General features: G+C 49.5%; 5 protein-coding genes across 5 annotated transcripts; 3 read left to right on the plus strand and 2 right to left on the minus strand.

Annotated features, from left to right (window-relative positions):
* The first annotated feature begins 105 nt into the window (after nucleotides 1–105).
* Nucleotides 106–1,880, plus strand: BC939DRAFT_151895 (uncharacterized protein). Its single transcript, XM_051550227.1, has 3 exons — nucleotides 106–287; nucleotides 381–428; nucleotides 941–1,880. The coding sequence occupies exons 2-3, from the start codon at nucleotides 384–386 to the stop codon at nucleotides 1,778–1,780; spliced, it is 885 nt and encodes a 294-aa protein (XP_051412488.1). The 5' UTR covers nucleotides 106–287; nucleotides 381–383; the 3' UTR covers nucleotides 1,781–1,880.
* A 1,141-nt stretch (nucleotides 1,881–3,021) lies between these two features.
* On the minus strand, nucleotides 3,022–6,435 carry BC939DRAFT_450427 (sulfate transporter family-domain-containing protein). Its single transcript, XM_051555526.1, has 2 exons — nucleotides 5,824–6,435; nucleotides 3,022–5,516 (listed from the first exon to the last, which is right to left on the minus strand). The coding sequence occupies exons 1-2, from the start codon at nucleotides 6,353–6,355 to the stop codon at nucleotides 3,214–3,216; spliced, it is 2,835 nt and encodes a 944-aa protein (XP_051412489.1). The 5' UTR covers nucleotides 6,356–6,435; the 3' UTR covers nucleotides 3,022–3,213.
* Nucleotides 6,436–6,995: 560 nt separating this feature from the next.
* On the minus strand, nucleotides 6,996–7,849 carry BC939DRAFT_423488 (uncharacterized protein; the record flags this gene model as incomplete). The annotated part of the gene is made up of 3 exons (XM_051553123.1): nucleotides 7,593–7,849; nucleotides 7,172–7,343; nucleotides 6,996–7,105 (listed from the first exon to the last, which is right to left on the minus strand). Exons 1-3 carry the CDS (start codon nucleotides 7,728–7,730, stop codon nucleotides 6,996–6,998), a joined length of 420 nt encoding a protein of 139 aa, XP_051412490.1. The 5' UTR covers nucleotides 7,731–7,849.
* Nucleotides 7,850–8,703: 854 nt separating this feature from the next.
* BC939DRAFT_152190 (uncharacterized protein) lies at nucleotides 8,704–10,425 on the plus strand. Its single transcript, XM_051550230.1, has 3 exons — nucleotides 8,704–9,111; nucleotides 9,851–10,017; nucleotides 10,118–10,425. The coding sequence occupies exons 1-3, from the start codon at nucleotides 8,788–8,790 to the stop codon at nucleotides 10,254–10,256; spliced, it is 630 nt and encodes a 209-aa protein (XP_051412491.1). The 5' UTR covers nucleotides 8,704–8,787; the 3' UTR covers nucleotides 10,257–10,425.
* A 414-nt stretch (nucleotides 10,426–10,839) lies between these two features.
* On the plus strand, nucleotides 10,840–12,690 carry BC939DRAFT_502868 (uncharacterized protein; the record flags this gene model as incomplete). The annotated part of the gene is made up of 1 exon (XM_051560333.1): nucleotides 10,840–12,690. One exon carries the CDS (start codon nucleotides 10,840–10,842, stop codon nucleotides 12,688–12,690), a length of 1,851 nt encoding a protein of 616 aa, XP_051412492.1.
* Between the last annotated feature and the right edge of the window lie 166 nt (nucleotides 12,691–12,856).

Consider the following 12,856-nt stretch of genomic DNA (forward strand, 5'->3'; position numbering starts at 1 on the left):
CTGTCATTTCCTGTTTCTGACACATTCAATCATTCGCTCACTATCACGATCGACCAGCCACTCGATTCCTCCTCCTTGGACGACTATCCACATTCAACGAACCAACAGCAGATGCCGATGACCTCAGGAAGCTCATCATGGCAGACCAAGCTCCCACGCTCGATGATATTTCTGCAGACCAACTCACGCTCTGGCGGGTCTCGGTCTCAACTGTCGCGAGACTGATATTTTCGAAGAGATGCCACCGAAGAAAACGATTCACATCATTGAGCAGCGACCAGTAGCAGGTAATTCAGGCATGCTTTGCTCGTCCAAGACTTGTCTGTCTAGCTTAACTAATACGCGAGGACTAATGTAAGCATTCACTCGCTTTGGTATAGCCCATGCATCCCTCCCCACTCGCGTCCCAGTCCATCCCTTGCTGTCTGGTGAGTGCAAGCATCCGTCTATTTTTTCTTATCGCCTTTTATCAAAAAAAAATTCATTCCACATATGGGGTGAAATCTTTCCTGCACTATCTCCATGTAGCGCTCGATGGCTCTTTCTGCCTCGACCTCGACCTCGTCTTGCTTGTCCATCCTACTCACTTCGATTCCGTACTCTAACATGGTCGCCTTCAGATCTTCCCTCCACTTCATACAAACTTGTATTGTTTTGAGAGGCAGAATGACTGATTCGTACTCGGCAACTGATCCATAGTGTCCTCGGAAGACCTCAATTTCCCATCCTTCTTCCAACAAGGAACAGTCGACTTGGCAGTGAGAAGGGTAGCCATCAGCGCCATCATTGATAAACCAATCATCACTGAGAAGGTGTCGGATGTCCATGATGTGGAACAAACGCCAACCATGTTACATTTCTAGGTGCCCCGGAGGCCAGGTTTCAATATGTGCTTAGAAAGAAGGGCAATCATAATGTATTTTACACAATTGCGATCTAGAACTTGAAAGCCTCAAAATGGACCTCCCAATATTACCTATCAAACATGCAACCCAATATTACCACGGCATCAGACCCCGCCGTTACTTCATCAGCCTCGACCTCGGCCGCATCGACTGAGTCAACTACTTCAACGCCCTCAAGTTCCAAGCGTCTATCCGTGATTTTGGGTGTAGCGTTGGGAGTCATCCTTGTATCGGCGGCCATTGGTGCCATCGTTGTCTACCGCAAGTATATCAAGCGTCCCAGCGTCTCACCCTCTGGCTTTTCACTCAAGGAGACAAACGCCGACGGCTCTCCGGACGACCCATACAAGGCAGAGATTGGTCACCAGCACATGTTCAATTACAAGGCTGACGTCAGCGACGATAACGACCCCCAGCACAGAAGCCATCAGTCTCCACATTCGGCTTCGCGAGGGCGGCTCCACGGCATAGGGCGCACCAACAATGGACCGTATCGGTCTCCTCAGCAGCTGAGTGTCTCTGCAGAGGATGCAGCCAGGGGACGGAACGTGCAAGAAGGTCCTTACGGAGCACAGCGTTACTCACAGCATCAACATCCCCATGCCATCGTCCATGGCCCGCCAGAGCGGCCTGACAGTAGCACAGGAGAGGAAATCTACCGCGCACGACCGATCTCGCTGCATCCTCATGCCTACATCGAGGGACCGGTAACAGAAGACGATTTCCTAGAGTGCTACTATGGCCCAGAGCTTATGTCGAGTTCCATTCCGAGCAATACCACTCCACGCTATACTGAGTCGCTACCCCACTACACGCGCAAACCCTCCAGAGACCGGCCCAAAGCTAACCGTAAAAAAATGACAACAATACAGTAACAATAACAATAACAACAATACAATAGTATAGTAATGCAGGAATGAAGCACATATGGCTACGATTTTGAATTCTCGGAAATTGGTCCGTTGCTTTCACCACAGGCATGTTTGATCCACATGCCCTGAAAGCGTACACCGTGGCACAATCTATCGCCAATAGCTCCATTGCTGGATCGTATTCATGTAAACATGGCTTTGGCAGATTCTATGCTACAGAAGACCGTTAGGTACACCCTCTTCTCATTCGCATAGAACTCACGCTGAAAGCAAGTCTGAGTCTTCCTGGGATTCGAACGGGTAGTATCCTTGGGACAATTTTAGAATAGGGAGGCAACACAACTGACTTGTCAGCAATAATGAGATTGATCTTGAATATATCGCACTTTCAATGGCTTTCGTCTCGAATATGTGTGATGAAAAATGGCTGAAGCCATTTCGGACACTTTTTTTTTTTTTTTTTTTTTTTTTTCATTGGCGCGTGGACAGGCGTGCTATTTCCATCAGCAAAGTTGTGGTTCGTTGCCTTCGAAACAGTTCCTGAATCGCTCCATGGATCGTTGTTTCCCTAGCCTGTAGTTTATATAAGTCGCTAATCTTTATAGGTGTTGGATCGAAACCCCATGGCATTTGAGCTTCTCTTTTTTTTTTTTTTTTTTTTTTTTTCAGAATAATTAGATCCTGATACTCCCTTATTAAAGTGAAGTGGTTCATGATATTATTGACACATCCTGGAGAAGGTTCTTTATAGCACACTTTTTTTCTTTCATTCCTTTCGCTCCCCCTCTGAACAACATGACCCATAGCTTGTGCTCTTTGGCAGTACCAATACTATGGAACATTACGAGTGGCCATCCATCATGCACATACACATTGTTCCTCCGCTTTTTAATCGTGTTCAAAGATAAAAACAAAAAAGATAGGTTAGTATGCAGCCAAAGCAGGGCAGGGTATCGGTTGCGGAGTAAATGAAGCTGACCAAATGAGAAAGAATGATATGAAGAGCTGTATGTCTATCGTCGTATTTATACAGCTGGGTCAGGATCCATCTGAGCAAGACATGCGCGTAATGTTCTTGGTTGCGGCGGGTCGCATTAGCATAGTTTTTGCGTGCCAAATCCTGTGAGATCAAAGGCGTACCTGAACAGCCGATCAACTAGATATACCAGACATACAATGCAGCAATGTCAGGTCGTCACCAGCTTCAACGCAACATAATTTACAAGATAGTAGAGTTGTTTTCTGATCAGAATAAAATGCTGTTTTCATTAGGAGCGCAAAGAATAACGCGCGAATGCAAGGTGCTAATACATGAAGAAAAGAAGCGGAAAAAGTACAACGACAAAGGCAAAAGTACCAAATGTAAAAGTATCAAATGCAAAAGTATTAAATGCAACAATGATCTGAATGAATGCAAAAACAAAAACCAATGTCCACTAATAATCGTCCTCATCGTCGCCCGTGTAAAGTCCCCTCCCTGAGGTCGTAAAGAGTGGGCTCTGTAGTCCAAGCAGTAGCATGATCCTCTGATATGTCGCCGACTGTTTCATGGACCGTGCCAGTGTCCTTTTCCATCTTGATCCATTTTTGTACACCTTGAACAGCACCACGGTCGCCATTCCAACTGCCAGCCCGACTTCGATACTGAACAGAATTACAGATGTGAAGGTGATCCACCAGATCAGGGCCTCCTTACGCCTTCCAACCCGCCACAGCCGCTTGGCCTCAATCGTATGAGCCAGCAGCGCCTTTAGTGCCACCAGCACAATCGCCGCCAGTATTGTGTCAGGGATTCTCTCGAATAGAACCGTCAACCATAGCAGACTCATCAGCACCATGAAGGCTCCGACCAGGGATGCAAGTGGAGTCTTCGCGCCCAGCTGTGCCAAGATAGCTGACCGCGTCAGACTTCCTGTGCCCACATATCCTCCAAAGCACGATCCGACCAACGAGCCGACCCCCAAGGCCAACATTTCCTGATCCGCATCGATCTCGTACCCGTATTCTCGTCCAAAATGTTTGGCGACCGAGAGCGAAATCACATAGACCACCATCGCCATGAGGATTCCTGGCCAGATCAGTGGAATCCAGTCATATGCTGACCATGGGTCGATCATTGTCAGAGGCCAGGTCATGGTCGGTAGGCCCGTGGGTATAAATCCAATGACCTCGATCTGGTACCGCCTGTCCAGGTCAAAGACGACTGTGACGACCGTAAAAATAATGACGCAGATAAAGATATCGGGTATAGGAAAATGAACCGTCGGTACAAGTCGCGAGAGCAGATCGCGGCAGCGTCCTGCGTGCTGAGCCTCTTCCGATTCAGGTGCATGCGAGCAAGTTCCTAATGCTGGTGATTCACATCCATATCCTGCGTACACCATGGAATCAGATCCTGAATAGCATTCCTCAGCTTCAGATACAGGGCTCACTGTGCACGCGGATCCCCTCCTGGAATAAGACCCATTCGATATATGCGCATTATCAAGCAGTGGTTCCTGTTCATCCTCTGATTCCTCTAGCATTCGTCGCTTGCTGCGAGTTGACGTGGCAGGGGAGCGAAAGGATTTGTATCGATAGGTCCTGGGTGTTGATGGTATCCTTTGCGAGCGAGTTCGCTCCTGACGATGTCCAAATGCTCCCGTGTTGGTCAAGCCAGCTGTTCCTGGACTCACTGGATTGTGCAAATGGGGTGATGAAAACCCAACAGACGTAATGATGACTGGTCGAGCAGGTTCGGTTGAAGTTTGACTGGTCGAGGTTTGTAAATCCAGGATTCCTGGCTGTTCGAGACTCCGTCTAGGTGAAAGGACCGGTGACCAGTATGGACTACTGTCACTATCGATAATAAACTCTGCGTTTTCCAGTGCAACATCCTGAGGTGTCAACAAGGCCTGATCCGAAACTGCTTTAGGAACAATGCTCCTCTTACATTGCTCGGCTGGTCTTTTCATCGAAGTCCCATGAACGCCCACTCCTCGTTGACAAGTCGAACGTGCCACTGGCGACGGAGTGAGGCTCGGATAAGCAGACTGAGTGGTGTTACTGATGCAAGGACTAGAAATGGTGCGCGCAAAGCATGGAAAGGTGGTGAGAGCGGCTGAGGGGTGAGGCGAGGTGGCCGTTATGGATGGTCTTACAATCTGGCCAGAGTGTGAACGCCTGCGGTACTCGATCCGTTGAAGTATATACATGAGTGCCATGGCAGCAAGACCCATCGCTAATGTGGGCCAGGCAGTATCGCTCCAGAAATGCTGAATGATCCAGACCCAGGTCTTAATCATGCTGAAAATCCCGCCCTCTCGCGGCGGCTTCATGCCCAACAGATGCTTAAGTTGGTGCGTCCCGATATGGAAGGCGGATGCGGTGTTAAATCCGGAGACGAGTGCGATAGGCAGGAGGTGTTTGGAAGTCCATCGTCCAAGTCGCGCCATACTGAGCAGGATCTGGATCACACCGACAAGAAAGGTCAGCATAAGACATATGGGTAGATATCGACGCTGGTATTCTCCATCCGGTGAGATGTCATCGCTGTAGCCCTGCTCGGACAGGATTTTGTGTGCGAACTGGCCAAGGAGTAAGGAAGTGATGGCAAATGTGCCTGTGGACATGTGTCTGCTTGTACCGAAGACTGTATAGAGGACGGTCGGGGCCAAGGAGGTGTAGAGGCCGTGGACGGGCGGCAAGGAGGCCAACATGGCGTAGGCCATGCTCTGAGGCATGATAACAGCCGAGATGGCTATGCGTGATAGCAGAAAAGAAGAAAAGGACGGTCAATAAAGAAAGGTGGGGATCTAGAGGGAATATGGACATTAGATGAATGGTATATCTAGTAGCATATATCCATATATTCGTCATTTTGCGAGTCATCTGCTGCTGTTGTTGTTTTGATCTGATGCACCGCTGAATGCAAATAGACCGGGAAAGCACGAACAAAGACATTAAGATCTGGAGCTCATTTTTTTGTATGTGGGCGGTATGGAAAAAAATCTGTACTCGCAAATTAAGGTTAAGTGCGATAAGAATGTGTTTCAATTGGGACTTACTGACGCCTGCGAAGAGGTCCTGTGTCAGGTGGGCCTTCCAGTTGTACCCGGGATTGCTGACCAGCCATGTGAGAATGGGTATCCTCCGTCGAAGGCAGCGTACTGCTCCACTGGATCCAGACTTTATTCTCGTCTGCCACAGCTGTTTCTTTGATGTCTGTGGATGTGAATGTGAATTTGATCTAGCGGATGACGCTGCAGAGGAACGACACGAGGCCATGGACGGAGTGGGCCTGACACTGCGTGATTGGTCTGCTTGTTCTAGAAGAAGCTCATGAGTTGGAGGACAATTCGAGGCGGAAACTGAAGAGGAGGAGGAGGAAGAAGGAGAAGACGTAGGAGGGGAGGGATTAAAGGAGCTGGAATGGGTCGAGATTGGTGGTTGGATCAATGGTTGATCTGGCTGTCCTGTTTTTGCTTGCGGTGGTGTGGATGGTAATACTGGGTTATGCTGCTGTCGAGGGTGGGGCGTTTGAGAATGCATTGGTTCATGGTGATGCTCCTGTGTGGGTGGGGCATTAGGACGGTGCATGTCTTGGCGGTAAAGCAAAGGAAAGCAAAGCAAGGCAAGGCAAGACAAGACAAGGCCAAAGGCCAAAAGATAAAAAAAAAAAAAAAAAAAAAAAAAAAAGCGTTTGGTGGCGTTAAGGTATCGGGGTGTGGATCGAAAGCAGGAAAGGAGGAGTGTGAAGGAGGAGGAGGAAGGAAGGAGAACAGGCGGGCGGGAAGGAAGGAGGAAAGAAGAAGCGGCAGTGGTTGTTCGAGGATGGCCAGGATGCATGAAGACAGCGGAGAGAAAGAATAGTATGGGGACGGGGGAAGGGAGGAAAGAAAGGAAGGAAGGAAGGAAGGAAGGAAGGAAGAAGAAAAAGAAAAAGAAAAAGACAATACGACTGCGACTGCGATTGAATTTATCTGTCTGTGGGTTCGGGAACCGTGTCATACCATGTCAACTGCAATTCTGCACCAAGCCCATGCAACATAGCCCTTCGAAAACAAACTTTTTTCTTTGTCAATGGGCAACCAGCCCTTTATTCGCTTTCAATTGATGTGTCCACCATATGTACAAAATGCTGACTTTTAAACCTTTCTTATGGACCCGTTCGCTTTTCGTTGTTGTGCTCAATCGATGTCCTGGTAGGGTTGCTACCTGTTGTCCTGGCACGCAACAGTTACTCGTACGCGTGATACCACGAGCTTTCAATGACCTGCTCCTTGACAGCATCAATCTTGAACCAGAGATAGTCGTGGTTACCCCTCCACTTGTAGATAAAATACATCACTTGTGGACCTGCATTCGTCGATCCAGAAGGCATCATCGTCGTCGATACATCTCCCAGTCCTGCACCCGTCGCATTTGCAGCACCAACGCTCGCGTCCGTACCTCCGATCATAGGGCCAGGCATCAATGACGCCTGGAAGGCCTCGTCCATGGTCTGCTTCATCTCGTCGGGCTGGCCCATGGTCGCCAGAATATCTGCGGCAGATGTCCCAGGTTTGCCAAAGTACTCGCCCAGTTTCTACATTGTATAGAGGCAACTCATCAGTTACTCGTGTAGTAGATATGACATACATTGCAGAGACAAAAAAACAGAAGAAAAGGATGACGTGTAGCTGACAGTGTCCCCCGTTCCCCCCGTTCCCTTCTTTTTGAAATAAACCGAATGAACCATCAAAAGCGTGGGAATGGAAGGGGAATGAGGAATGAGAGAGAGAGAGAGAGAGAGAGAGAAGACAGAGAGCGAGCGGAGGATTACGGTAGTACACACCTGCAGGGTTTGGTGCTTCTCGCCGTTGAAGTTATCAACAGCCGGGTTGGCTTCTCCTCCGTCCCAGTGGCCCTTGATGGAGCGCAGGTTCTGGAAGGACTGGCCGAGGGCCAGGTATTCGGACGAGACAGTGGCCATGGTTAAGAAGACGACGAAGAAGAGGAGGAAGAGGAAGAATAGAAGGTGGGTTTTTTTATTGGGGGCCGTTTTGGGAGTTTAAAAAAAGTGATTTCTGAAGAGAGAAAGAAAAAGGAATGAATGGAGAAGGAGCTGTCGCGTCCTTTGATGTCAAGAGAGGAGCAGTCACGGCCAAGGAAGGGGAGAGGAGTGGGGTACGGCCGACAGATGGATTGGATTGGATTGTATTGTATTAAATGGATTGGATGGACTAACTGTGGTATCGTGGGCTCTCGACCAGGGAACACAATAGACTGAGACACACACCGACAGCTATGCGTTCGTGATTAAGTGCTGTTGTGTGTCTGTGCGTGCAAATGTAGGCCATAAAGACGCGTCCACACGCGTTTATCGGACCTGTTTCTTCAACACTCTTCCGTGCATTTGCACTTACACCTTTGCACACATACGACTCGCATGAGCTCTTGGCTTCCTCCATATTGTCCCTCAAGTCCTTCTCAGAATCAATGACACTTAGCATACGTTTCCATGAATCATCTCACTGCCTCTACTACTTGGTTCCCCGCTCACTCACAAGGCATGTCCCATTGAAGCTACTCTACTGCTGCCTTGTGATAGTCAACAGTAATTGACAACGCACAGTAAGCGGGAGCCCAACTGAATTTAAAGAAAAAAAAGGGCACCAGCAACTTCTTTTTATAATTTGCTCCGGTGGTTTATGCGCGTTCTTTGGCTCGAAAAAGACGTCAGGGATACCGTAAATAGGATATGCTTTTTAGTGCTACCAGGCAACGACAGGAAGGCGTCTGAGAGCCCTTTTGGCTCTGCAGGTCGACTCTTTGTTATTGCTGTCCGTTACCACGACGATTACGACTACCACTACCATTAGACTGCCGCGCCCTCTTCCTTTTAAAGCCCTCTCTTTTAGTATCGGCTATCGCTCACATAGCACATAGCTCATATATTTCCGAGGAAAGCGTATGTTTTCCTCAGCTCCCAAAAAAGAAAAGAAAATCCTTCTCCTCCCTCCCCGGCAGTCGTTCCGCACTGAGTGTGAATGAAAAACCCGACAAAGGAGAAGCCGCAAGGCGAAAACGTGTTCTGGTCTGCAGAAAACGATACGTGTTTATTTTCGAAACCGTTCTTCGTTTTCTTTGCTTCTGTTCTTTTGTTTCTTTGTTGGTGCTGCACTTCCGCATCTTCCCCTACACACTGCTCTTTCCATCCCTTCTTGTCTCCTCGCCTTCCTTCCTTCTGCTCTTCCTCCCTTTTTCCGCCATATCCACTTTGGGAGCACTCTTCATTTCATACTACCTCACTCACACCGCAATACCCAATCCTTAGCTTAGTCGTGCATGGTTACCTACCCTTCGCGCCTGTGGTACGTATAGAAATACTTTCTGGCGCCCACATCCAGCAATCTATCTTCTCATAATCCATCTCCAGCCCGGGAAAAGCACCAGCACCCTTCCCTTCATTTCTCACCCCAGCTGTTCTCTTTTCTGTCTCCTCTTATTTCTCTCGCGAATGTTCACGACGTAGTACAACACGTTAATTCACACAATCACACGCAAACATCTGCTTCAAGTGGGGCAGCAACCAACTCCCATCCTGGCTCCCTCTCATTCATTTTCTTGTACGTTTGACTCTTCATCTCCCTCCACTACTGTTCATAAGAGCAATTCATCCCCCCACCTATTCCTTAGCTCCCACCCTTTCCTTGATCCCTGTCGCTTCGCTTGATCCCTTTTCATTTTACTTCTTCCGCTGAGTCTCTGGCGGGTCTTGGATTCTACTGAACACATCCATACTTGCAGTAACAGCTACAGCAACGCCAAGGTGAGGGACATTGCTGACATGTCCTTTAAAGAGACACATGCTGTTCAACTCGACGTGTCCGTTCCGCTACCTTTCCCTCCCTTTTGTTTTTTCAGCCCTTGACAGGAACGTATTCAGGCACAGGCTCGAAATTAAACAGCTTGCCCCTCCCCCTCTCCCATCCCATTTTTTTCGATACCCGATCTGGTCTATGGCGCAAATAGGCACGTTCCCGAGCTTGCCTTTTTGGCCTCTGTCCCATACACTCATAAGGATACAGCCTAAACTTCTTTATGTAATAGCACACACACACACACACACATACGCATCCCACATTCACACATCCGCATGGGTTCAGGCTGCTGTTCGCATTCCTGCTGTCGGAAGTGCCATCATCACTATACCTGTCTCCACCGCTTTACAGCACCCTTGGATGGTTCTTTCATAGTTGTGCCATAGCTTGTAATAGGTCGGCCGTCTCCGCGAAAAAGAAATTACATACGCTCCAAAATCTGGTCCTTGTCCCTTAAATCGCGTCTTAATGTCCCTTGCTGCGTTGTTTTCACTAGCTCTGGTTACCAGACCAGATCCCTCTATTTTTCTTATCTTTTCTTTCCTTTCTCTCTCTTTCCACCTGCTCTGGGAGATGGTTACCTCTGGTTCAGGTCATTGATGGGGAACCAGGGGCCAGAGGGGAACTCCTCATGATATCCTTACGATGCTGAATTACAGCCACCGCCCGCCACGATATGGCTACTGGATGAAATGAAAGAAAAGAGTCATGCACAGCATACAAGAAAAAAAAAGACTCCGTTTCTAACATCTCTTTATATCTTTCCTCTGCTATCTAACTGTCATCCGTACGCCCGCTGTTGTTTTATTTCGAATGGCGATGGATGGAAATAGACATCCCGACCTGGTATTCTTAGCACAAGGAAGGACGTTCCTGACTTGGTTACACCATACATTCACATATATACGCATCCCCTCCATACTACGCTCGACACGATAATTATACGACACATACATCCACATTTATACGAACATGTCTTTTCCCCTAGGCTCTTGCTCCTCTTCCATTGCGAGCACCACAAAGAAGTCCGCTCTTACACCTCATAAGCCCGTGCCTTCAGCTGCTCTTCATGCCCGCACTTCTTCCCACCGCAGCCGGGTCGAGGCCCTTCTCCACAGCTGCTCTTCCTCACGCTCTTCCTTGTCTCGACTCGCCACAATCACAGCATCCTCTCCGCGCTCCTTTTCTGCCTCCCGCCCATCATCATCCTCCACCCGTATGAGCACCTTGGCCTCTTCAAGGACGTCCAAAGGAAGCGAGCTTCATAACCACCGCTTTCTCCGGCGCCAGCAGTCTTTATTCACATACCTCACACTCCTCGCTGCTTCGTCCATCCTCACTGTCGTACAACCAGCGCCTCCGCCTTCCACACCACCATCTGCACCTGTTCCCAATGGCCCCTTCCAGCCTTTGGCGCAAGCGCCCTTGGAACCGGCTGCCCCAACGCTGCCGATCACCAGCACCTCCAGACTCGCGACCACGACGACTGCAGCACTACAACCTACAAGAATTACGACCTCGGCAACCAACGTTCAGTCGACGTCTACAGCCACCACACATTCGATCATCACGGTCTCGTCCACGGCCCCGCTCCCAACCGCAACCACAAAGACCACGGTGAGCTTCTCCGAAAACATCATTACTGTCGACCGGCCGACCTCGTCCTCGGGTCGAGCCACACAGTCGTCGGGTACCTCGCCCTCCGAGACTCCAAACGGAACACTCTCTCCGGAAAACAGCAAATCCTTGAGCCTGATGCTTATTGTCTCTCTTGTCGTGGTGTTTGTGGTTCTCGCCGGTATGGGGCTGGTGGTCTGTTGCCTCTTCCATCGTCGGTCCGCGAAACGCCGCCGCCTGTTTGGCAAGAACAACGGCAATTCGAACTCCTCGAGCAATGGGATCGATGACATGCTTGCCTCGGCCGCAGCGGCAAAGAGGCGGGATAGTCATAATGGGAGCGGGTTGAATTCTTCTGGAATTGCACCCGGTGCTGAGAATGGACCGGATTTGGATGTGACAAGGGCACTGCAGGAGATGACGGAGCAGCACCAGAATGTGTTGTTGTCGAGGAGAAGCAGTAACCTTAGCCTTGGATCTGGACAGCACTCAGGGAGTCGGGTGCTTAGCCCGACACTCGCCCCGGCACCGTATGCGCATACCTCTTGGACGAGTTCTGGACCCATGGAGCATTTTGACTCTGGACGGGAATTCAGGAACAGCCAGTATGATGAGTTCTATGGACGTCCAGCTTCAGGCCTTCGCCAGCCGTTTTACCCGGGTGCGGGGGATCCGAATTATAGCAGCAATGAGCAGTTGGTCCCATCATACTCACATAGGCACCAGTCCTGGACGAACGGTACGCCTTCGAGTTCTTCGGATCTGAATGCTGTGAGTCGGCGATCGAGTCTTTCGCCGGCGTTCTACCCGTGTTCAGAACCTATCTCACCTTCGATGTCGCAGCTTCCCTCGGTGGGTGGATTGTATGTACCGGAAGGAGGCGATAATCAAGTGTACGCGATGATGCGTCCAAAGTCGATGTCGATGTTGCCAACTGGCGATCTTATGGACGGTAGTCCTGCACATCCACAGAGCGCGATGATGAACATACGTCCACAGAGCGCGATGGCTTCGACACTGGCGATTCCTCCGTCGATCACGACGCGTCCGAGGTCTGTGATGACCTCCTCGCCAGGGATATATCCTGCCTACTCTCGGCAGCAACATCAGGGACAAATGTACCAGTATCCGGCACAGTCGCAGGTGCCCCATCCATATTACTACCAACAGCCACATCAGCAACAGTATAGGTACTATCCTAATTCGCAGGAGACTCAGCTGCAGTACTCCGTAGTCTCACCTGGACACGCTGATGCTGGACAAATAGCTGAGGACGATAATGTTCAAGCGATAGCAGCAGCAGCCGATGTTCAAGACACAGGCTTGATGACTGGGTCTAGTTCTGAAGCGAACGAAGGAACACATGATGATGCCGAGGCGAACAAGAAGCGCAGGTCGAGTTTGCTGGAGCGCAAGAACACGGCGTCGAATACGCCCGCGTCGTCCGGATAGACCTAACCAACTTGCACTTCCCAGTCGATGTGTTCTACAGCCCTCCTTCAATGAAAGATATCACGAAAACAAATAAAAATAATATTGAGCGTCGCAATCGCGTGTCGCGGTTAGAGTAAAGGGTCGTTGGAATCTTTCTTATCCTCAATCTATTACATGTAAAAAA

This window comes from Gamsiella multidivaricata (assembly GCF_025024155.1).
Source record: "Gamsiella multidivaricata strain RSA 2152 chromosome Unknown BC939scaffold_30, whole genome shotgun sequence".
Lineage (NCBI taxonomy): Eukaryota > Fungi > Mortierellomycota > Mortierellomycetes > Mortierellales > Mortierellaceae > Gamsiella > Gamsiella multidivaricata.

Excerpts from the sequence above, each read along its gene's own strand:
- BC939DRAFT_152190 (XM_051550230.1), top strand. The coding sequence starts at position 8,788 with ATGAAAAACCCGACAAAGGAGAAGCCGCAAGGCGAAAACGTGTTCTGG. Across the intron at positions 9,112-9,850 it reads ACCTACCCTTCGCGCCTGTG|CACACACACACACACACACA; the intron begins GTACGTATAGAA and ends TTTATGTAATAG. Across the intron at positions 10,018-10,117 it reads TGTGCCATAGCTTGTAATAG|CTCTGGTTACCAGACCAGAT; the intron begins GTCGGCCGTCTC and ends TGTTTTCACTAG.
- BC939DRAFT_151895 (XM_051550227.1), top strand. The coding sequence starts at position 384 with ATGCATCCCTCCCCACTCGCGTCCCAGTCCATCCCTTGCTGTCTG. Across the intron at positions 429-940 it reads AGTCCATCCCTTGCTGTCTG|AACTTGAAAGCCTCAAAATG; the intron begins GTGAGTGCAAGC and ends ATTGCGATCTAG.
- BC939DRAFT_450427 (XM_051555526.1), bottom strand. The coding sequence starts at position 6,355 with ATGCACCGTCCTAATGCCCCACCCACACAGGAGCATCACCATGAACCA. Across the intron at positions 5,517-5,823 it reads GGACCTCTTCGCAGGCGTCA|CCATCTCGGCTGTTATCATG; the intron begins GTAAGTCCCAAT and ends TATCACGCATAG.